This window comes from Amblyomma americanum, chromosome 6 (genome assembly GCF_052857255.1).
Source record: "Amblyomma americanum isolate KBUSLIRL-KWMA chromosome 6, ASM5285725v1, whole genome shotgun sequence".
Taxonomy (NCBI): domain Eukaryota; kingdom Metazoa; phylum Arthropoda; class Arachnida; order Ixodida; family Ixodidae; genus Amblyomma; species Amblyomma americanum.
The window spans coordinates 59,131,153-59,156,504 of record NC_135502.1 but is presented as its reverse complement, the minus strand read 5'-3'; the positions used below and the strand labels follow the sequence as shown (position 1 = coordinate 59,156,504).

At 45.7% G+C, this 25,352-nt stretch overlaps 1 protein-coding gene across 1 annotated transcript; it reads right to left on the bottom strand.

Moving 5' to 3' along the window:
* Window positions 1-50: 50 nt before the first annotated feature.
* LOC144093553 (ras-related protein Rab-11A-like) lies at window positions 51-25,352 on the bottom strand. The gene is given in 6 exon segments (XM_077627083.1): window positions 51-1,497; window positions 7,230-7,310; window positions 17,720-17,735; window positions 17,737-17,914; window positions 22,495-22,690; window positions 25,089-25,352. Coding segments are annotated over 6 exon segments (654 nt in total). The 5' UTR covers window positions 25,129-25,352; the 3' UTR covers window positions 51-1,354.

Genomic DNA, 25,352 nt, shown 5'->3' with positions numbered 1-25,352 from the left:
CAGATGACAGCGTCCGCAGTAAAAAAAATAAAAAGGACCAAAGCAGCAGCTCTGTAAGCGAAGACATCGGGGGATTTTATTGGTAATTATATATATATACACGGGATGACAGGGCCTCTAGGAGCACCAGCACTTACTGCCACGGCACTCGCTTACACGGCTGAGCACAAAACACGGGACGTTGGCCGGGGCGGCCAGTGCTGGTGCACCGCAGATGCATAGCAGTTCCTCGCTCTCGCACGCTCTCATATGGCATCCAAGAAATCGTCCATGCAACCAACGACGTCATCCATTGTACAATCATAGAAATACAAATTGATCATTTCACAAACGCTTTTCTCTTTCGCAGCGACGGCTGAATACAGAACACCTAGGACAACCAAGAAGTAAAAACAAAACTCCAAGGGAACAGACAGCCCAAGCAGGCAGCCTCCAGCAAAAGACTGACGCAACCACCCACCCAGCAGGAGGACTGCTGGGGTTAATGCGCAGTTTAGGACATTAACAGCGCATCTGTGGGGAAAAAAAAGAACCTGGCACTTTGAATCATTTCAGCACTAAGAGAAGGGGGAGGAGAAAGGGGGAAGCAGATGGCAATGCCACCATGTAAATTCAGAAAAATGCACCCGAGTTCAACCATGCCTCGCATTTGAGTTTCTTCTTAAAGGTAGCAAGGAATAAAAGTTGAACGCAAGCCCCTGAACACACTAGTCACTAGACGAGTAGTGTGCCCACCAGCACAACTGTCTTGACAGAAGCGCAGCGGTTAAATAAACAAATGTCCTCTTTATTCTCACAGCATACAGCAGCATCAGGAATGGCGAGAATAAAAAAAATGCCACAAAAAGAAAAGACTGGTCATCAAAAGAAAAATATTAGCTTGTACCTTCACTAGACGATCTGACAGTTCCCTTTACGCGACTGAAGGGTCGTACTGAGCAGGTGACTTGAATGCACCAACACGCTCCGCTCCCATTGTAGCACAGTTCACAAGCAATGCTGCTTCAGTTCAACACTGAGGATGCCTAAACAGAGCAACACTGGCGCCAAATGTAGCAATGCTACCAATAAAGCCATTCCTAAAGAGAAAAAAAAAATGGTGGTAGCAGGGTAATCCATAAAAAAAAGCCACCAATTCCAGGAAGGCCACTTAAAGAAAAAAAAGTCTGGGGCATATCTGGGGGGCTGGAGAACGACTGTACTTTTTTTTCGGAAAGAACAAAAGTGGAAAAAGAAAAAGGCCACAGTGCAGGAGCGCTCTTGTGCCTCCTCATTTTTTTTCTCTCTTGTCCCTCCTACTTTACAAGGGCCCGGCGCAGCCAAGTGTTGGTGCTGCTCGTCAGTGCCTAGCGTGCTACTGCTGGCAGGCACATGACTTCTTGCGGTTGTCTGTTGGGTCCGTGGGGGCAATCGTGATGGGGATGTTGTCTCGAGACGGAGACGGGTCGTTGTCCCCTTCGCTCCGTATTTGCTTTTGTGACACAATGTGGTAGATGTCTGCACAAGGAGGAGAGGAAAGGTGAAGCCAAAAGAAATTTATGCACAAAGGCAGAAAGCCAAAGAGCAGGGCATCACAACACTAGTACAACTAAGGAGACATGTCAGTATAGATGCCCTTTGGGAGGAACTCTAAGCAACATTTCAACCAGTAGAGCTGGCTGGCAAGCAGTCCAAGGTCATGTATTAGTTTTCTACAATTTAAACAAGGAATGATGCATACAGCAGCAGCTGGTTCTTTTGCTACAAAAAGTGTAAGCATTCCAACCGGACTCATCATTCTCTTCGAAAGAAGAAAGCGCACAAACCTATACTGCAGTGTGGACCATGAACACAACAAAGGCCACAAACGTAGAGAACACATCTCAAGATGAGCATTAATGGCAACTGCCACCGGAGCAGAAATAACGCTCTAAAGACCCCACCTAGCGACAACAGCATATCTATTCCATTGGGTTTGACAAAGCGCATATACCGTATTTACTCGAATGTAACGCGACCACGATTGTAACAAGAGGGTTGACTTTTCGGGTGTGAAAAGTGGAAAAAAAAAACTACGATTATAACGCGAGGGTAGACTTCGGGCGTGCGACAGAAAAACCGAAAGAACCCGAACGTGACGCGAGGAACCGACATCGCACAGTTCTGAGGGTCAAAGACAACTTTATTGAAATACAAGCCAAACAGGCATTCCTATACACCCTCATCCTCACGGCAGTTGTCGCCGTCACCGTCATCATCACAGTTTGACTCTTCTTTGTCACTAGCTGCCTCCCACAGCAGGTCGTCCTCGCTTCCGTCTTGAGTTTTTGAAATTGAGCATTTCTTAAATGCGCGGTAGCCCAAACCATGAGGCAGCCCACACCAGGCTGCTGAAACCCAGTGGGCAACGGTAGACCCACTTGGGCATTTCAGCCTACCTGCAGGTGGTGTTAACGTCCAGAGGATGGAGAATGGAGGTCATGCCGGTATAAAAACGAGAAGCGTTCGGTCGCGCTGTAGCTTTTGTTTGACGCCGGGTGTCAGGTGACCTCGGAAAGAGTCCAGAACCAATATTGCTTCCGGATACAGCAATGCGCCTGGCCTTCGGTCCCACACGCTTTGAATCCAATCTATGACAAGATTCGAGTCCATCCAACCTGTTTCGTGACAGCGCACGATAACGTCTCTCGGGAAAGTTTCCTTCGGGATCGTCTTCCGGCGAAAAATGAATGGAGGGAGCTTGCGGACGTCAGCCAAACATGCCAGCATAACGATAATCGATTTTTTTCGTTGCCTGTGCTTCTAAGGGGAACTTCATGCTCACCAGACTTGTGCACTGTTCTGGATATAGGCATGTCCAGATACACGGGGGTCTGGTCGGCATCACTGATATGTCCAAGTGGCATGTTGGTAGAGCGACGAAGATCGATGACATAGCGCTGGAAGTCTCGAAGTATTGATTCGAAGTCCTCGGGCAGCTTCTGGGAAATAGGAGTAGTGCGTCGAAGGGAGAACCCGGCCCTTCATATAAACCTCTGCACCCAGCCTCCTGATGCCTTAAACTGGTTTTGGGTCAAACCCGTGTCCCGCGCAAGCTCCTGTGCTTAGCACTGAAGTATTTCATTGTTTACTCCAAGTAGTCTGGAACGTTACTCGCTAATAATGAACTCTGCAAGGCGAGCCTTTTCGCAGGCTGTTGCAGTTAAACAATTCCTCGCGATGTTTCCTCCATCCCCTGACCGTCGATTCGTTGATGTCCAGACGTCTTGCAGCTGCTGAATATCTCATTTTCTCAGCAAACAAAAGCGTTGCGCTTGAAGCCAGCTGTATACTGAGTGCGTGAGCATGCCATTCCGCTTGAAGACAACTCGACCGTTTGATGGGGACAGGCCTAGGACTCGAAGCATGGAACGCACAACTACACGCACTGGCACCAAACACGAGAAAGAGCGAACAAAGCGTGCTGCTCCATGCCCTGCTGCCTGTTAGTCACGTGGCCACATTTTTGCATTAGTTGCAAGGATTAACAGACAGATGGCAGTGGAATCGCTCGCTCCTTTGCTGGCGTCTTGGCGACGATTATGAGCGCTCGGTGCCTCCGAGATGGCCGTTTCATTTTGCGGACACAGAGGCCACACAACCTCGCTACAGGTTGCGAGCATTCGTCAAGAGGTGGCGTCCTCTCATCGCGCCAGTGACTCTAGCTGGCGTCGACTCTTGTTGGCTTGTTCTCACTGGCGTCGGGTTTTTTTTTTTGCGTTTGCGATTAGGTTGTCGCTTTGTCCTAGTAGTTGTGACCTGTGGTTCGCGTACTGGTTGACCGGCGAGTTGGAGTGCGTGATTTCGAATGACGAGTACAATCAACGCACACGTTTGACACATGAAATGATTTTAATAGTGTGTGTTTGGTGCTCTTCATGGCGTTTCTAAACCCAGTATTTGATTGTAACGCGGGGGGTGACATTTCCTTTCTACTTTCGGTAAAAAAAACTCGCGTTACATTCGAGTAAATACGGTAGCCATTTCCAATAAGAGCTACCTGAGAATCCCCACACTGTTGGTTCAACTGTTATGTGCACCCGACACTAGCACAGTGGAAGCAGCAGAAAAACTGGCTAGCAACAGACCAGACAAGAGGCATGTCCCTCACACGATGGAAAGGCCTATACAAAGGTGACAGCTCCCATTTGTTGACTGCACTGACACAAGCAAGCACAGCCTTAAAGGCTAAAATGCGCTCATTTACATCATTACTTAGGATATGCGGTACAATAAGTAATTTATCGATACTTTTATTCTTGAGAATAGAGATCATCTCTGCTTTGACAGGCTGAGCATTATCCTCGAGGAATTTTAGCTATGACTATCTGCAGACAGAAATAAGCATTTCTCCATCCAGTCTCTGACCAGACAGTAATATACAAGGTCTGTCCCAAAATTTCCCGAAATTTTTTATAAATATTCATTATCAGTTTACAATCTTTTCAGAACTTTTCATTCTCCCCCTGCTTTGATGCACCGTTGCCAATACCCAATCATTGAAGGCGCCCTGGAAGCAGTCAACGGGAACCTCCTTCAGTGAGGTCGTCACAGCTACTTTTACTGCCTACAGCGTCCCATACCGAGTTCCTTTCAGGGCGCTTTTGATCCTTGGGGAAAAAAAAAAAAAAAGTCCGGTGGTGCAGGTCGGGGCTGTATGGTGGCTGGGGCAGCGTTGCCGCACCCATTTTGGCCAGCAAGTGTGAGATAATGAGCACGGTGTGGCTTGACGCGCTGCCATGGTGCAAGGTCCAACTGTCACGAATTTCTTTTTGGACGCATTGAACCCTGATTGCGACCGTTTGAGCACTTCACAGTAAAACTCCTCATTGACTGTTTGTCCCTGTGGCACGAATTCACTGTGAACCACACCTTTTCTATAAAAAAAAAAAACAATGAGCAGTGCTTTGATTCGCAATTTTCTCATCCTTGCTTTTTTCGGGCGAGCAGACTCCATGGTGTGCCACTCGCTGCTCTGAAGCTTTGATTCGGGATCATACTCAAAAATCCACGTCTATTCCCCGAGACTACTCTGTCAAAAAATTCTGGGTTCATTTCGCAGCGTTCATGCAATTCCTGGCACTTCAACAAACACTCTTCCTCCATCTCACTGGTCAGGACTGACGTTCCTCATTTGAAGATCCTTCGTTAAAATGTGATGAATGATAGTTTTTGATATTCCACACTCCTCCGCAATCATTCGAACACTTAATCGCCAGTCCATGTCCAAGACTTTGACGCACTTTTCGCACAGTCATCTGTTTAGGATGTCGACGAGCCTCCCGAGCGGTCGTCGTCGTTGACAGACTCCAGACCTTCCCAGAACTTCTTGTGCCACATGCTTTATTTCATCGCGCCGTCACCGTAGGCTTTCCAAAGCATTTCAAGCATCTCCGCCCCGTTTTTACCCAGTTTCACACAAAACTTGATTGCATAACCCTACTGGCCCATTTTTTTTTTTCTTGGCGAGAGGGCAGTAGATACCTCTGCGCGGAGCGTGACCTGCGTCCACAACTAGACCAGTCTCACTTCAAAGCTTAGGTCCTCCACTTTCTCCGACCGAAGCGCCACCCTCTTCTCTCTCCTGAGCCACTTCTGATGATACGAACACATGAGCTGCACCCGCACTCTTGAACACAAACAAAGCGCTGCCCGTGCACCACCAAAGCCGCAATGATCGTTAATTGCGTGGAATGCACCCCGGAGCGGCGGTGCGCAGCTCTCACATCGGCGACGTCGGTATCGCTAATCGTGAGGTAAGCACAAGAGCAATGAGCAACGATGCATGGCCTGCACATCGCTGACATTGTGATCGACTCTCGCTGTAGGCTCCGCAAATAGCATTCTGTGGCCGCACGGAAGCCGTAAACAGAACTGCGTGAATGCATTTTCTATGCTTCTGAATAAGAATTTTATTCCTTTAGATAGAAAATTTCGGATTATACATATCTGTCACAACCCCGTGAGATTCGTATCACCGAAGTACAAAAAATATGTGTATTTGAAATTCGTTGTCACCCAAAAACAAAATCCACATGTAGAGAGAAGTACAGGAAATGCATTCACGCAGGTCAGTTACGGCTGACGGGATTTATTTATGGCTGCGAGTCCACTCACTAATCGCTGTGCTTACTGCGTGACCAGCAATGTGTGGGCCGTGCTTACTCGCACGCTCCAGACTTCAGTGATGTATGGGCTGCGCACCGCCGCTGACTGCTCACAGCGCAACAGGTGGTCGCGACACGCGTGATGTGCGAGCAGCGCTTAGTGTTCAAGGGTGTGGCCGAGGATTGCGCGTTCGCATCACCTTTAGTGGCACGAGAGAAGTGTTCTGAACACCCAAAATTCTGCACATTATACACAATGCACTCCTCTAAGAATTTTACTCAGCCACTGCATCAACAGCGTTTGTACCACAAAGATTCTCCTGTAGATGTGACAACAAAAGCTCGAACTGTTCAGCTACGATGCAATGTCGACTAGGTTGGTTTCCCCATACGACAACCGGTGCGTGGAACGCCAGCTACCCCATAAGATGGGGTGGACAAAAGTACCTTACTTTTCAGAATCTCACAATGTTTCGCACTTCTCAATTGCGTCGCTTTATTAAGAAAAATTTACAAATTTTCAGTTCCAAGTGCTAGGAGTCCCAAATGGGCACAAGATGCAATTCACAATTTCAGTTCAGCACAAGTTCAGCTGCATTATACTGTATTGCAAAAAACCTCTTCTCTTTTGTCTGATGCCAAAGTAAAGTACAATCTGTGCCCTCAGAACAACTCCATCCAATTTTTGTTCTTGGTAAAAACATGCAACAGCTCCTTCTGCTCACGCTTGCCGAGTAGCAAAAGATGCATTCAAGAAAATTTAATTAAAAAAAAACTTTTTCCTGCCTGTCGATGCTTGTGCAGCAATGATGAAAAGTGATTGGGAACGAAGCCTAGCCCTGGAGATTGATGTACAACAAGTGTCACTGCAGTCTGCTTGCAAAAACAGCCAGTAGCAGCAATACCCGAGATCAACTTCTTCAGCTTTTATCCAATTTCAACTAAATTCTCTGTGCAATGTGAACATAGTAATCTATCAATACAGGCCAATTTTAATTGTCCTCAGTGTCCCTTCACAGCACTAGAGAAAAAACAAAAACGCACTAGACCAAAAAACAAGGTGGGAGAAAAAAGTTAAAAATGGTCAAATTATAACCAGCTCACCTGTTAATATTTGATGAAACGCTGCTTCTACATTCGTGGAGTCTAACGCAGATGTCTCGATAAAGGACAGCTTGTTTTTCTCTGGCAGAAGAGAAAACAGAGCAAGGTTGGAGAAAGTGATACAAGAAAACTAAATTGTTCAGTTAAGCTTTGGCTAAAACTGACCACTTCGATAAATGCACACTCTATACAAAACTTCTGAAGCGATATGGGCTAAAACACAGAACTAGTCCAGAACCAAAATAGAACAAAAAGAAGTCCATTTCAAGATCCTTGCCAAGGAACGAGATCTTAATATGTGCCATTTTCACACTGCAACAGCAATCTAGTGTTCGTCGTGTGCTCAGGTAAGGCAAGAGAAAAAGTCCACCCACAGACTCCTCCAGATGTTCTGGTGCGCTTATGCACTCTTGACTACAGCTCCAAGAAAACAATGCAGTGCTAAGCAAACCTGAGAATGTAGTAACTTTGGGCTCCATAATGCAGCTTCTGAGCATTTAATTTCATTACTGCACTAAAAAAACAAGCTACTCATAAAGCCAAAGTTAACAAGTGACTCAGCCTACATTATTCAAGTTCTTTCATGTTATCAGATTTCTTGGGCATAAATTTCTACAATGATATCTAGGGTCCATTATTTTTTAGTTAAACCAGATTTTATCCCATTTCTTATACGCAGACATTTCACAAATGCAGGGCAAAGCATATTTTTATCCCGAAAAGTTCAAGAAAATTATTTTGCCAGAACAAATTCTGAAGGAAACCAGAACACACCAGCATGGCGATTATATGCCCAGAGTGGGTATGGTCAACAATGATGTAAAAAAAGTTGGGAAACTTGGGTATGCCATGCCGTTACGCATTTCGTATCAAGTGCAAAAAACTTCAAGAGACCAGAAAAATGTTGAAATTATTTGGAAGTACGAATTAAGAATGTCCCCAAAAATAATAAAAGAAGTGAACCAGTTGCATCGCGGTAAATTTCTTAGGTGAAAGACTGGGGAATCGCTGCCCAATGAAGACTAGAATAGCAGGGCAATGACTGCTCTTCCACATTTCCATCAATTCATTGTGTGCATACTGTCAGGAGCATCGAAGCAGAACCGCTGCGAAATTGTAAGGGCCTCTCGTATCCTTCACAGATGTTGTGAAGCTCCACTGCTACCACATCACACCCATCATAAGCGGCACCGTCGTGTGTGAAGAGGCTTCACTGCACGAGCAGCTGACGGCAAATGAGTGCACTGGAAGAACAAAACCACGTGGACGCAAGCAAAAGAAACTGCACCGAAGTGGTGAGAAAAAAAAAAATGGGGGGGAGAGAACACCAGCGACGTGCCAATAAGCATCCGAAACAGTACTCTGCTGATGCTAGCTGGCTGATACTGACTGATCGAGACACAGTCGGTGCAGTTTGGCACGAAGTGAGATCAGAAAAGCAAAACCGAAGCTAAGTGGTTGGAGTGTTCTCGAATACGGGGCTGCCTGTTCGTCATCGTCACGCCTGCCGTCGAGTGTCTGAGGTCTGCGAACAGTTATGCAGCATTGAATTAAGGTTTTGAGTAGGATTATGTTGGCAATCTCTTGCTGCACTGGTCATACCTAGATGCAGCCCCCCTTCGGGAGCCTGTTCGGTTTGGTTCTGGTTTTACGAGGTTCCACGTTCCAATACGACTCTGACCCTCCACTACGGTGCAGCCAGAGTTCTCGAATACGGCGCCACCCGTTCGTCATCACGTCTGTTGTCGCACGCATGTCAGAGGTGAGCGAGAGATTATGAAGCATGGAATTCAGGTTTTGAGTAGGGCTATCTTGACAATCTCTGGCCGTGCTGGTCATGCCTGGACACTGCCTCTCTTCTTCAGAAGCCTGTTCAATCCGGCTTTGGTTTTAAGGGTTTCAAGTCTCAAAACGACTCTGGCTATTCGACAGTGTTCAGGCTATTGGACACTGTAGTGGAGGGCTTCAAATAATTTTGACCACCTGGGGTTCTTAACATGCACAGACTTTGCACAGTACAAGGGCGTCTAGCATTTTGCCTCCATCTAAATGCAACCGCCGCGGCCAGGGTCAAACCTGCATCTTCCGGGTCAGCAGCTGAGCACCATTACCACTGAGCCACCGTCGTGGCCTGAGCTGTTCAAATTCATGAGAACAAGACGAGACCCTTGACGTCCGAATTAGCAAGCGTCCCGACGCCATAAACTTACTGGGCATCAGCCGGCTCCGAGCCGGCAGTTCAATTAAGCCGATTTCCGAATCAATGGGGGCCAAATTAAACAAGGCTTGTTTAAATCTCCATGAATCAACAAACTGAGACAATAAAGTATGCACTGCGCTGAAAATTTCCCGGGCAATACTGGATTCCAAGTGGGCAATTTTTTTCACTTTTGCAGCGGAGAAACCAACTATAAACAGCGCACAAAACGTATGACCAAAGCGGAGGTTCTTGGAGACTGGGTTCAGAGGAGCCGTAGCATTCCTAAAGGTGCTTTTTCTGGCTCCCTGACTGCCGAATATACACAGGTAGCCCAATCCCTTCCTTTCCTGCACTCAATTTATTAATGTGAAAGCATTAGATGGCGATGGCCCAAGTTTCGTGACAGCAAAATTTTCTCCGCACGACTACGTTCTGTGAAGATAAATGTGCAAAAGTTTGGATGCGTTAGACAGTGTGTGATGAGAACTCGCTGTGGGAAAAATTTGGTTGGTGTGGTGTAATTAGTTAAACATAAAATTACACTTCGACATCACAACAGCCAGACATCAACAGAGCTTCGCTGCACGATTGTGTTAGTGCGCGACAAGATATTGCTGAGAGAAAAATTTGGTTGATGAATTATAATTAGTTAAACACGAAAATTACATGTTGACATCCCAATAGCCCAGTGTTTATGTCCCGAGTTTCTAGTTAGCAAAACTTTCTCCGCACAATTACGTCGTTCTGGGAAGATAAATGTGCAAAAATTTGATTGTGTTAGTGCATGATTAGATCTTGCTGTGGGAAACATTTGGTTCATGAATTGTAACTACAGTCGAACCCCTCAATAATGAAATTCTTGCGCCAACGAAAAATTCTGGCGCCCCCGGAAAACTTCCATAGAGTTCAATGCATTTGCCCCCTCTCAACAGCAAAGAGTTTTTAAAAAGTAGTCTCGCATTAACAAAAGTTTGTCGTTGTGATCTGCAACATTTTTTCGGCACATCAGCCAGTTGGAAACAGAGAAGTGGCAAAACTGCAGCAGCACACTTATCCGACAAGTCGGGGCCGCTCATTTCTGCCAACAAGCACCGGCGCGGCCATTGTTGCAACGAGATTTTTTTTTTTTTTTTGCTCACTGAAAGCAGCTTTTTGCTAGCCCATCCGTTGGGAACTACGCAGAAAAACGAACCCTTCTTTTTCTTTTCGCTACCATGCCTTGTACAAGCCAGCCACACTATCCCTCCATCCGCCTCGTGTATGCCGAATCTGTCCGTGACTTGCTTGTGTCCAGTGTTTTTTGTTTGGCCGTCGGAAATATGCCGCCTCCTGTTAAAAAGAGCTTGACGCTGCTGCTGATGCTGCAGGAAAAGTCTAACCATCACAGAAGCTACAAAAGGCAGAAAGAAGTCTGACATTGCAGAGGAATTCAGTAACCTGTGCAGCTCACTTTCTACGATTCTGAAATCCAAAAAAAGCATCACGGCGGCACTTCAGAACGGCGTGCGCGCAGAACAAGACGGTGGCAACGCCGGTCTATGAAGACGTTGACAAAGCCATATTCCAGTTGTTCCTCGACAGGAGAGCGAACAAGATGCCTTTGTCTGGAAGCTTTCTGCAGCAGAAGACAATTGACTTCATGTGCATTCTGGGGCACGACAACTTTAATGCGAGCGCCAGATGGCTAAGCCGATTTAAAGCACGGCACTGCATCGTCACCAAGGTGTTGTTGGGGGAGTCCACGAGCATCGACGCTGAAGCAGCATCATCCTGGATGCAGGAAAGTTGCGAAAGCATAATGGATGAACACGAGCCCTCCGAAATTTATAATGCGGATGAAACTGGCCTTTTCTATGAAATGTTGCCATCGAAAACGCTCGATCTGAAGGGGTAAAAATTGCATGCCAGCAAGCTGAGCAAAAAGCGGGTGACCATTCTTTTGTGCTCGAACAAGGACGGATCCGACAAGCGCCCCCTCCTCGTGATCAGTCGAAGCAAGACGCTACGGTGCTTTAAAGGTAACCGAAGGCTTCCGGTCGAGTACACTGCTAACCAGAAAGCTTGGATGACGTGTGCAATATTCTCCAGCTGGCTGGAAGCCTTTTTTTTTGGATAACTGCAGTGCCCACCACATCGAAGACATTGTCCTGACGAGCATCCGCTTGATTTTTTTTTCCTCCGAACACATCCGTTATTCAACCTCTTGACCAAGGGGTTATTAAGTGGGTCAAGTCAGCATGCCAGGGAAGACTCGTCCGATGGACGTTGTTAAACATCGAAATGAAGCGACCGATGGAAATTGATCTTTTCATGGCGCTGGAGATGCTTGCCAGGGTGTGGTTTGCTACTTCGGCCACCCTTGTTTGGAACTGCTTCAAGCACGCCGGTTTCGCAGCTGGTCAGCACGCCTTGGGAGAACCGAAAGCGGGTGTTCCTTCCTGCAAGCGGCGACAATCTACAGCCACTAACCAAAGCATGGGACGCGCTTTGCAGTGTCGATGCGATGGCGCCATACGCTGTTGAATTGGATGGCTTTTTGTGTGCGGACACCGACTTGATCGTGCACGAGGAATTCAGCGACGATGCTATTATCGACAGTGTGCGCAAAAGAAATGAGAGTGACAACGAGGATGGTAAAAACGAAGCACAAGGAAGGCAAGTAAGCTCGCATGACGTGCCTGACACGTTTGATGTTATCCGGACTTTCCTCGGCGACCACGACGACGATGAAGCTATGCATAACTTATCAAGCTACAAAGCCCAAGTCGTGAAGCTCCTGCACAGCAATGTGAAGCAGAGGCAAATAAGAGACTTCTTTCATTAAATTTTGTTTCTGGAAAGTAATGGGTGTGCTTATTTGTCCATTTTCGCGAGAACAAAAAAGTTTTTCTTCCCCAGCAGTTTCGTTATTGCAGGGTTCGACTGCAGTTAATTACACTTCGACAACATGATAGCCACGAACGTCAACATTAGCACCTGGACGTGAAAAGTAAAATATAGTAAGAAACGAAACATTTAAAAAATGGAAAAAAGAAATTAAAAATAATTAAAAAATTGATCGCGAACTGCAGTCATGGAAAAAAAACCTTGGTCTAGAAAGTTCCAAGCTTTCACATTTCTCCACATAAGCAGACTGAACTGCCCTCAGAATGTTTTTCAGGACTAATCATACAGTAAGTGCCTACAGCACATGGTTTTAATATATAACCAGGTATTAAAACTCAATTTGGGCATTTTCACGGAAGAGTGCTGTGCTTCCATGTGCTCTTTTTGTGCATGGTCTTTAGGTAGTAAGATACAGAAACCAAGAAAGCGAAGGTTCCTCAGCCTTGTTAAAAAAAAAACTTGTGGGGTTTCCCCATATCTGATGCTGAGAAATCCCTAGGCTAAAGGGTTCGTGGCACAGCCTGAGTACGGGGGGACGAGGGTCTTGAAAACTAACTTTTTTATTTACGGCCAGAATGTGATAACATTTTGCACCCAGGCACGTTTTTTTCTTCAGATTCCAAAAATAATCATAATTGAGCTGATCGCCTTAGATCAAAGTTATCTTACAAAGTCTGGAGCATAATTAGGTAATTTCTCACGCAGTTTTAATGAACTTTCTCAGTTTTGTTGCTTTTAATTGCATGAATAATAGCCGGAGAGTTCCCATACCCGATGACATTCTTCGTTTTTCTCTAAAGGCATGTCATCCTGATATATTGAGTCGAGAGTAAAAGGTCGCAGTATTTGACACTGCAACACGTTAAGCTAACTGCAGATTGCTATTTATATGCGGCCTAAAAAAAAAGTAAGAATGTCATCAGGTACCTTATTTCTCTCTGAAGAAAATGGTACCAATGTTATTCTCGAGAGACAAAATGAAGTTATCAAAATCCTGCATAAGGCTGAGCAGATCGACTAAACACATGAAACTGAGAAAAGCTGAGGCTGCGTTGCCGACTTTGCACCCGTGCCAGGCTTGACCATGTCTGCGTGTTCCGTGCGCGCGGCAATCTCCTCCGCTGTGTAAAACTCCATGTTGTGTCGACAAAACATGCTGGGACCAGGCCTGGATTCTGGAGCAAATTGATCAGGCGTTGGGTCGGGCGACGCTAGCCGAGGTCCGAACAATCCCCATCCGGCACGGTCGAACATCGCACGAAGCAGGCGACGCTCACTGTAACTTCGAACAATCCTCATCCGGCACGGTCGAACATCGCACAGGCGACGAAGCAGACGCTCGCTGTAACTTTGAGCTCCTCATCCGGCACGGTCGAACATCGCACAGGTGACGAAGCAGGCGACGGCACAGGTGGCGAAGCAGGCGACGCTCGCTGTAACTTCGAGCAATCCTCATCCGGCACGGTCGAACATCGCACAGGTGACGAAGCAGGCGACGCTCGCTGTAACTTCGAGCAATCCTCATCCGGCACGGTCGAACATCGCACAGGCAACGAAGCAGGCGACGCTTGCTGTAACTTCAAACAATCCTCATCCGGCACGGTCGAACATCGCACAGGCAACGAAGCAGGCGACGCTTGCTGTAACTTCAAACAATCCTCATCCGGCACGGTCGAACATCGCACAAGCGACGAAGCAGGCGACGCTCGCTGTGACTTCGAACAATCCTCATCCGGCACGGTCGAACGTAGGGCACACAATGAGGCAGGCGACGCTCGCTGTGGCACGATCGAACGTCGAACCGCGCTTCGCGTTGAGCAGGCGATGCTTTCTCCCGTACGTACTACGCCTAATCTTCCTGAAACTTACATCTCCCGGCATCAGTTACTTTGTACTGAAAAAGTATGCGGTGTAGGAAAAAGAAACCGCAAAAAAGATCTCGAGAAACTTCACTAAGCGAGCACTACGCAAAAAAAAGACTTGGCCAAACGCGAGAAACAGAAACCACGACGGCGGGGGAAAAAAAAAAAAAACGGCGCGCCGGTCGCGTCGGCCAATGGTAGGCCTCAAACGAGAGGCTCGCCTCGCGCATGCGCTCTCCAGCCAATTAGCAGCCAAGAAAAGGCCTTCAGAAAACCGGCTACTGCGGTTCTTATTGACCGACGCCATTTTGAAATGCAGCAAAATGCGCACAAAGAAACAAGCTTCAAAATGAGCCCAAGATGGCGCCGATCGACCAGATGGTTTGCCCGCGGCACGCGCGGGAAGTTCGAACAAATTTTGCCCGTTTCGGGGCATTTCGTGGCTCCCGTGATGTTTTGAAAGTCGATTTTGCCGTATTTCCCGATCGAATTCAGCGTTAACATTTTGAGTGCAGGTGCATGAAGGTAAAAACATTTCGAAAATGCATTTTTCTCAAAACTGATTTTTTGGCCATATTTCGCCATTCTCCAAAAACATGCAACCGGGGGAAAAAAACCTGCAATTACTAGATAACCCTTCTCATGGACAATGATGGGGCAACATGAAAAAAGCAAAATTCATTAAAAATACTTCAGTGAACAGCGAACGGGATAATGACATGGTGCAAGGATGAGAGATCCATTGTCTGTGCAGATCGAGCCCAGGTTGCATGAAGCCAACAAGTTGAGTCATTAGCAATGGAAGTAGAATTTGTAACAAGGGACAAAAGTTACAGCTGCCGCGTACTGCAAAATGCTCATCAAACAGCAGCGCAATCAAAAATCGGCGGCGCAAGAAATTGTTGCCCGGAATAGTTCTCATCCATGATATCACGCATGTTCGCACTGCTGCCCAAACCAAGGAGATTTAAGATTTTGGTTGGGAATTTCTTCATCACCCTTCCTAAAGCACCAAACTTGCACCAAGTGACTGCTTCCTCTTTATTCACTTGAAAGAGTCTCTTGGTGGAAACGATTCCAGGATGATGAGCAACTCAAGACAGCCATTGTCAACTGGTTTAGTTCCCAAGCAGCGAACTTCTATGCCAAGGGATTTTGAGAAGTGCTTACAAGTGAACAGCGATTACGTAGAAAAGTGAAGTAGGTTTGTAGAAAACTAAAACTGGCAATAAAAACCTCTAACGAATATACGTTTTTTTATGACCGAATGACTTATGCCTCGCACAAATAATAGTTAAACCTCGTACAAATAACATATTTATCATAGTTAGAACCTCCATGCAACGAATTCCTCGACATTACAAGGTTTCTAATTACCCAAACGTTTCTGAAGAGCATGTATTTATGAATTCCGTTGTGGTGATTGACCCCGACATGCCGACAATCTGTTAGCTAGAACAGAGTTACTTGAAATTTGGCCAAACTCAGTGAAAGTGTCACGATGATAAAGCATCAACTGACATAAGAGAAACGTCTACAATTGCAACGAGCGATCGTAGTTGACAACACTGTGCTCTAGCGCCATCAGTGCCTTTATGTGGCAAACCCAGCAGTCTCCGCAGCTTTCACTTTTGTAGTAGCACACCCCGTGGTACTACCACAGGTCATGCTTAAAAGCAGCAAAAAACAATAGAACACAGCAAAAAAACAAAAAAACACGAGGCGAACAGTGCGTGCCGATCACCCCACGCTGTTACGCATCGGGAGCTAGGATGGCGAAGAGCACTGGCAACAAGAGGCGTACAATCAGTTTCTTAGCTGGCAGGCAGGCAGAACAGAAAAAATACAGGAAGAGGAGGTGCTTCCAAGGCCTAACGGTATAACGGCAGTGGCGCAACCTCGAGCGACCTCCTCTAGCCCGGTTGTGATTGCCTTGGGCTCCCCCCCTTGGTTTAGCATCAGGATAGATTTGAGAACTTCCTGTTAGAAGGAAGCCACCAGAATGCAGGTGCCAGTATGAAGTCTTATCGAGCTGCAGTTGTTGCTCCGTGGTTATGGTGCTCTGCTGCTGACCCCCAGGCGGTCGAAATTATCCGGAGCCCGCCACTGCGGCATCTCTCATAGTCCGAGTTGCTTTAGGACGTTAAACCCCACAAAACACGGTCTTATTGTCATCACTGTATTAAACACCACCTACACTAACAACACCCTGCTAAAAAACTTGACTGTATGAAATGGCCAGTGAGATGATTTTTTTTTTAATAGCATATGAGTTAAGGCATGCAGGTCTAGCAAAGGTACAGAAATGCTGCGCTCTGGGATATTAATGTATGCATCAAAATATCAGCAAGGGTGCTTCATTTTATTCAGTACAGATTAGGAAGTTAATTAGAACATGCTAGGTAAATACTCATTTAGTATTTACACGTATGCTTGAATAAAGCATGGGCAGGTAAACAAACCTTAAAAATCTGTGGTCTATAGCTGTCGGGGCCCTTGCATAAAAAGTTTGCATTCTTCAATGCAAACCCCCTGTACAGTTAAGAAGGCAAGGAGTTTTATATTCGACAAAAACTAATTATTCTTCCAAGTTTTTTCAGGCTATCTTTTCCCCGTACAAATATGTTACCATGCATGGTACTGCTTGGAATGTAAAGCTTTCTGCTCAATACCTTTATTGGCAGCCTAGAAACCGCAGCTTGCACACACTGCTGTCCATCAGATATTCACCCCCCCCCCCCCCCCCCCCTTTTTTTGGAACAGACAAAAGTGTTTTTTCCAAGCACAATAATTGATTGCAATCAGATAACTATACCACTGCGTCGTGAGGTATGGTCAACAAGTACTATTTGTGCCCTTTTCTTTAAATGTTGCTTCTTTGCGATTTTGCTAACTTGTACGCCCGCCTGCTTGGACATAGTGTCTGCCGTATCTTGTAAATAAACAAATTACAGCTCTTTTGTCACATACATTACCATACTCAAGGACAGCATTTACATATCTTTGCTATGCATTTCTGCCTTTGTTCACTGTCAAAACATTCAACATCTCAGAGGCCCTTTGAAATGCAAAGTCTTCGAGCAAACAGAACATCAGTTTGGGTAGCACTTGATGCAATGATGCCAATAAAACATCTCATCAATGAGCACGTTCTAGATACTTAATTCCAAGACATACTTACTGAACATTATTAAACCACGCCATGGACAACAATTATTGTAAGAGATTTATCAACTAACTCAAAGTAAATGACATCCGCTAGTTTCAGTGCAGTGCCTGCAGCTTAGTACACAGAGAAAGTGCATTTTCTTTTAAGATGCGCATTTCGGTAGAAATTAGGTTCAGCCCGATTTCTGAGTAATCACCTCAGGGTGCAAGAAGACCAAGGGCTCTACTCGCACATCAAGCCCAGTGCAACTAAAAGGTGGAAAATACTCAGAGAAAGCAAATCTCTAATTCAATGCAAAAAAAAAAAAATCTTATGGTGGCAGAGAAGCAACGAAGGCAGAGCACACTCCAAGTGTGCACAGCCCCAAACTGACCAGCGAAGGCCTTTGCCCTCGTCAGTGGGCACAGCCCGGAGATGTCGGAGGTCATTCTTGTTGCCCACCAGCATGATGACTATGTTCTGGTCAGCATGGTCCTTCAGCTCCTTGAGCCAGCGCTCAACATTCTCGTAGGTCAGGTGCTTTGCTATGTCGTACACCAGCAGTGCACCCACAGCTCCCCGGTAGTACCTGCACCAGCAAAGCAATGCATCAGGCCACACAGCATCTTACATTCTCGTAGCAGTAACAAAAGCTTTCTCACACATACAATGCACAGACCATAGGAAGCATCAGCTTAGTAAGGTGGGGTGCAGGATAGTTGGTAATGCATTGCAAGACCAAAGCGCTTGTCCTTAGTCTTTCTTGCGTCCGTGTGATTTTTTTCGCGCTTTTCGTCTTACGAAGCAACACTGCGGAACACATTCGCAGACCGCGAACAATAAGTTATCGCTCTTTGAGGGCTTAGTTTGCACCGTTTCGTTTCATCTGGTCCTCAGTCAGTCACTGTTCCTGGTGACGCAGGCCGTGAAGACTGATGTCAAGCCCATGATTTCACTTGCACAAGTGACCCATGCCCATGCTGCATCGCTGAACAGGCGCCAGTGGCAATAAATGAGCACAACAACGAGTTTGACAAGCCTGACAAGCATTTTCAGTAGGAGCATGGTCCCTTTGACATTGCCGGACTAGATGTGGCAGCAGTATAGGTTGGGGAACAGTGGTACCGCATCCACAGCAACCATGCTCATGACTGATTATTGGTCCCTTGCTTCCCCACCACTTGTTGCATTTATGATTTATGTCACAAAGTACAGCCTCTGGGGATTTGCTTCCTTGTAGTTAACTAAAATCAGGTAAACCAAAGGCTGGCTTTTGCACCTACCAGACAATACTAATCTTTCACAAGCCTCTACATTTCCTACAAATTACTTAGCACCGACCTCAGACTGCACATTACCCAAGACACTTGCTAAGATTACTGGTAAGGTGTCCCCTATTGCCTAACACCCACTGCCTGCACACAAATGTGATAATTATAACATATTCCTGTAAAATCCATGTACTGATCGCTTTAGGATGAACTTAAACGCCACACGCCTCGCGCCACCAACACAGGCAACACCAGTTACCCCCCACGTACCCTCTATGTCTTCTCAGAATGTTGGCACTCGCATGAAAAATTGCCCTCTACAAAAAGCATCAGTGCACATTACACAACAATTTCCACCAGACACAGGACAAATTTGTTACAAGGCCGCTTGCCACCACTGGTGCTGCTACTATTCCCGTGACTTGCATTTTCCTAGCGCAAATGGCACAAAAATCTTACACCAGCCATGACGTCTACCTTCAAGCGCTAACCCACCTAGCAGACTTGACGAGCCAGGCCCAACATAAACCAACTCATTCTTTGCTCACGACTAGTCCAGCTTGTGCATTCTCTGGCACTGTGTCCAGTTTAAGGTGAGTAGGGCTAGTCCAAAGCATTTTTTGGTTTGGCAACACATGGCAGCATGGTACTAAATGACTACTTTGGTATCATCTTTAGAGGTGTGCGAACAGTACCTTTTGAAACTGAACTGAATATGAATAGTCTAGCTTCGGAACCAAATTGAATATGAATTGAATATTCATGATTATTCGATGCTTGTGTGAATATTCGTACAAAAGGAAATGCCTCATGCTATGACTTATGGAGTTCATTCAAGCAGTAGCTGTCGAAAGACGCAACAGTGATTTCCAGTAGGGGGATGCAGAACAAGTCAACGTATTAACTCTGTGACAGTCAAGTCAATACCTGTTACAGATTTATGGCTGCGAGTAAACTAGTGCAATACACCAGATGAGGTGAGGGATAAGTTATTTTATAAGCTGAGGCCCCTGAATGCGGACATGAAAGTGAGGCTCGATGAAACTGGCTGAACCCTACAGCGGTGTCCAATCCTGGAGGTCATATGGACCACATTGCAGCGCTGCGTACACAGACCAGTCATGGCAGCATGCTGTGTGGAGGCAGAGGGGAGCCCCGTTTTCAAAACAGCCGTTGAAGAAAACTACTGCGCACCCAACTGGAACCTGGCTAGTCTTCGAAAACTATTAGAAAATTTCAAAGTATATTAGATTTGAATAATTTTGAATGTGTACTATTTCACCAGCTCAGCCAATTAAAACAGAGGATATTAGAATCCGATATTCAAAGATTAAGGATATTTGCACACCCCTAATCAATCTCAAAGAGAAAATGGAAAAAAAAAAAGTGTGCAGAAGGGGTCTTCTGGTGTTTCTCCTATTTTCAATGTATTTCACTCATCTTTCGTGCCAAACTTCACAGCTGGGCTGCATTTTGTTGATGTGCTAAGTAATTTAAAATTCCCCGTTTCGTGGCCTCCAATCGGGGTGTGAATGTGAAGTTAGGAACTGCCAACCCATTGAGTGATGTCATTTGCTGGTCAAAACCCAGTTTGTTTCCTGGTTTTTGCTGCTATATCCCTAATATTTTGCTCATTAGTATTTTGAGAAAACATTTACCTCAAACAAGAGAGGGAGGTCCAAGAAATATAATGCGATCGCCAATTCAAAATTGTAGAAAATCCTCCAGAGTTGCCCTTTCACAAATGCAAGTTCAATTCTTTGCAACACATTATATTATAAAATTATAAACTGAACTTTCACAAATGCAAGTTCAATTCTTTGCAACACATTATATTATAAAATTATAAACTGAACAGTGCCTGACCAGAACACACTGCATGTGCAATGAGCAAGATGGCCATTCCTCCATGCCTGCAGCCTTAACACAGTGCAAGCAAGAGGCATGCACACTGCCATGCGACTTATCAACAGGCAGACACCATTCCACTTCACCCAACAATGTCAGGAGCAACGAGTGCCTGTGATTGCTGCACTTCACTGCCATAAGGGGGCAAGCGTATTCAAACTGCGCCTACAATGAAAAACTGCCGGCAGGCTATCAAAATTCTCCCCAACTCCCCGCTGCTCCGTGAAGACCAAAAAAAAAAAGATATTGCTTGACAGTAAAGGCTGCCATGGAGGTAGAAATCATAGCACTTGGAATTAGAGGGGAAACATGTAAATGAAGGTGTATAAACGACAAGGTGTTAATGACATGCAGAAGTTTATAACTGATGAAAAGTAAAGCAAAATCCTATAATCCTATAGTCCTATAATCTCAAATTGTCCCATTCCTTTTGAACTGGTATCACTGAAAAAAAATTAATACTGCCATACAACTAGCCCAACCTACTGTTTTTTTTTAAGCGAAATGCAGAAAGACATTTTCTTAACCCACATTTCTTTAAAGGGGCTCTAATAAAGCTCCAGCATGGCTGGGATGTTAAAGCACGCCTCTTCACGAATACCGTCACACAAGGAATTTTCTAATGCGCTTTGTAGAAGCTGAGTTATCTGTAGTCAAAATTCGAATTTCCGCATATTCGCACTTTAAAATCCCTCTTCTCTCGTCACTTTTGCATGCTGAAAGGTCGTCACTTTTGCATGCCGCCAGCCCCTCCTCCGGGGGAGAGATTCTTGACCCGTGGGAGCTATACGGCTTATTGGCCGCGGCCTTGGCCTAACGTCTTGAAGATAATCTGACCAGTAGCCACCTCTCAACATGTATACGTAGATGCGAGCGACGGAGGAGGGTGAGAGCATGAAAAAGTTGCAGGGAAGGGCTCGCCAACTTTCACGCGTGATTGTGGCTCCTCTGCAGCGTGTAGAAGTGTATTATTTGACTCAGGTTTTCATGGCAACACAGTGCAGCGATTGAACGAGTTGATGTGCTTTCCTCGGAAGGTGTTTTAGAGCCTCTTTAAAATTAATGGCCCCGCCTTGTCTTTTATGTGGAGGTACGTAAGGCAACAAGGTTTAATTTCAAATAGTTGCCCCCATGGCAGTGTTACCCTTTCACCAGTAGCAATACAATTCATAAATTGGTTGGCGTCACAAAACTGCACGAATTGAAAGTCCAGGGTCGTTTTTCCCCAATTATAAATGGAACCTCACCAAAAGGATTTGTTAATGAGTTTCTCTAATAACCAGACATTCTGATGCATAAAGGTTTACATGCCAACTCCTCCAGTGACAAATTCATACTCTTTGCAATTCAATGACTCGCTCTTTGGCAATTACTTCCAGGCTTTTCCCCGTTTAGGCAGCGTCTTAGCTGTCCAGCGAGGCTATGCTTGGGCTCTGGTAACGCCCATTTTTTACGTATGGCACGTAAGCACATTTGTGCTATCTGACAATGGCAATTAGTACAACCTCTGCACGGATTTTGTTCTCACAGCCCATTAGAGTTGTTAGTTTCGAATTAATATTTTGGCATGCTCAGTTGCCCATGGCAGTGTGCTTGTTGCAGGGTCCCCTTCTGGGACGCACAAGGCAAAATTCAGGACATGCTACTACATGAAAGCAGACCGACTATTCCATATTTTGCGAGTAATGCGACGCACGCGTCTGGTCTGCAGCATCGTGTACACGTACGCTGATGTTTTCTCTGAAACATTCGTGACACACAAGATATGTAACAGATGGCATTAACAATGAAGCAGTAGTTCAACCATTACAGAATAAGAATTGAAAACGCACCTTTTGGCTGAAATCAGAAATTCTGCTTCACAGAGGGAGACTATAATTACCAACAATTACACCAGAACATGAACTTCCTTTTCTTTTGCAACCACTTCGCAAAACATTTAGCAACTTTTAGTCTACATCACACAGATACCAGATAGTGAAATGCTTACGCGCTGGTTATGGCGCGGTAGCGTTCCTGTCCTGCTGTGTCCCAGATCTGAGCTTTGACTGTCTTGTTGTCCACCTGGATCGAGCGGGTGGCAAACTCCACACCAATGGTGCTCTTGCTCTCCAAGTTGAACTCATTTCGTGTGAACCTTGAAAGAAGGTTGCTCTTGCCAACACCAGAATCTCCTATCAGGACCACTGCAAAGACAACAACCAAGCAATGAACGCTTTTTACTAGTACCCGCTTCACTACTACATTCTAAACACACATGGCACAAGCACCTTCAAAATGCCAGAAACTCTGCCTTCAAAAACCAGTTTGCAGGATTTGACTTGAAGCTCCCTGTTGAGCAAGAAATTGTGCGATACAAGAAATTAGGTCCGCCCCATCAGCGATGTACTATCGGACTTTATATCACTTGCAACGCATCAGAATTGAACCAACCGAGGTTACCTCTTTTCAGTAAATAAATACACCTTCACACAGAGCACCGCAGTTGCACAAACATTCAGAGCACTTCGCACTGACGGCTAACAGCATCAATTTCCAGCCCCGCTGCGCTCACACTGCTTTGAGAACTGAGTGCTTGTACGTTGCAGCTCATATTCAGCACAACAGTAAAACTAGCAACAGTGCCTTGCCATGAGCACAATGTAAGATTCTTCATCTGGTGTTATTCCACGGCCTATATTAACTTTGGACTGACTATCCAAAGATAGCACATTCACTCCCTGCTGAATAACTATGCATGTAAAACTACATTTCACACTAGTTATTTCTGCAGGCCAAGTACACATTCAAAAAAATATACAGCCCACAGGGCTTGCTTCAGGGGCATGCAGGGTCGCTAGTGTTCAAAATCTCTCAAAGGTGAGAAAATCTTGTCCTCACTCCTTTAGAGCTTGGGACTTACAGAGGTGCTAAAGAGCTCCACTATATAGCTTAAAAGTAAACTCTTGGTCTGTATATTTTAGACAGACTATACACAGTAAGAAGTAAGGTTTTCTTATACATGGATTGCCAAAAGCCACAAAGGCCAAACCACTGCCTAATAAAACCAAAATTACTTTTCAATGTGCTTCAGCAACACCTAAACACACAAAAAACTGCATCATTTATGTGGACAGGCATTTTGAAGAGAACGCCCACAGAATGATTACTGACGCAGCTGTGCAGGATATGAATCACACGCCATGGATTACCACATAAAGCACAGCATTTGACATTGCTGCACAAATTTAAAAAGAAGAAATCAAATTCCAGACATTCCGTAGGAATAAACATCACAGCAATCATTTCAACTGATGTACCATCCTATATTACACACAAGGGGCGAGCAGGCAAGTTTAATATCTTAATCCGAATCACAGCTATTTTTCGAGCCTACCGTATTCCGATGGAATGAACAACGCAGCAATTATTTCAACTGATGTATCATCCTTTATTACATTAGCAAGAGGTGAGCCGGCAAGTTAATACCACAATCCGATTCACAGCCCTTTTTCGGGCCAACCGGTCTTTATCAAACAGCCTGACCGTGTTAATGAATGCCAGTAGATAGCCAAGGCACGCAATATGACAAGAGCGCAGCGCTGACGTTTCACCTGTTATCTTCGGCGATACAGCTGGAATTCAAGTACTGCTGGGGGAGTGTAGCCCTCAAACCCTAGGCCGCACCACTTTTTGGCTTTAACTCAGCTTATGGGCACTAAGCATATTTGCCGGTCGAAACACCGGCGGCACTGCCCCCCCAAACTACAGCCTTACAGCATTAGGAGACTCGAAAAACGCGGTGGGCGGTAACGCAGAGATGCGGCAGCAGATACAAACCCTGCCATCGCGTCCTACTGTCTAGACACCGGACGAAACCGACAAACGTACCGACTGTTTTCCTTGACTCGCGTCCTTGAATGAGCACAGGGGGAAACTGTGGTTTCCCGGTCGACAGTACTGGCGCAGTGTTTCACAAGCGCGTTATGTGCAAGTCCGGAAAAAAATGCTGCCCACGGCTACACGTACCGTACAGTCATCTTCCGCTCAGGATGACATCAACACTCGGAACCTCGACACGCATACAACGTCAAATGCGAGATGCCTGAACTAGGCTTATGAACAAGTAGGCGTTGCACATAATCGCAACCGGAGCAGGCTAAGTGCTTAGGCAAGTTAAGCTTCAAACTAATGCAAGAACAAGGTGTGACCAGTGTTGTGTCTGATCAATAATACGCTTCAATGATTGAAAGAAGCTTCGACATTGTCAAACAGACTGCCGACTACAAACGTCATTGCCTCCTGTCCGCCCCACTAAAACAAGGCAATGACAAAGTTAAAAAAAATTTCACAACAAAAACGTTCGACAGTGAAGTGGCCGAAGTTCGGACAACATGTCTGCACATAAAACTACCACACAAACGAACGAAATAAAATTTGGTCCGCGAAATTAAGCCTACGGAAGCCTCACCCAGTTACCGACCGCTGGGAAATCCGGCAAACAGGGCTAAAAACGTAAGTAGCAATTTGAAAGCACAGGCAATAGGAGCAAATTAGGCACTGAATTTAACTAACATCAGTGACTAGTACGAAAAATGGGCTTACCTTTGAAAAGATAATCGTATTCGTCATCTTTATTGGCCATCCTAAGCCGCTGACTCCTCTGCCCCACTGACGACGAGTGAACAATGAGGCTGAAATCAGCTGGAATAAATATCTCACGGTGAGGAGGGACCTCTCAAATCATAAACTGCACTCCAGACGAACGCACAGCGCTCCAGAGCCCGCCGATTATCACAGATATAATACCCTCCAACAACACCCAAAACACCAAGATGGCTACGCGTTCGACGCCCCCAGATTCTGCGC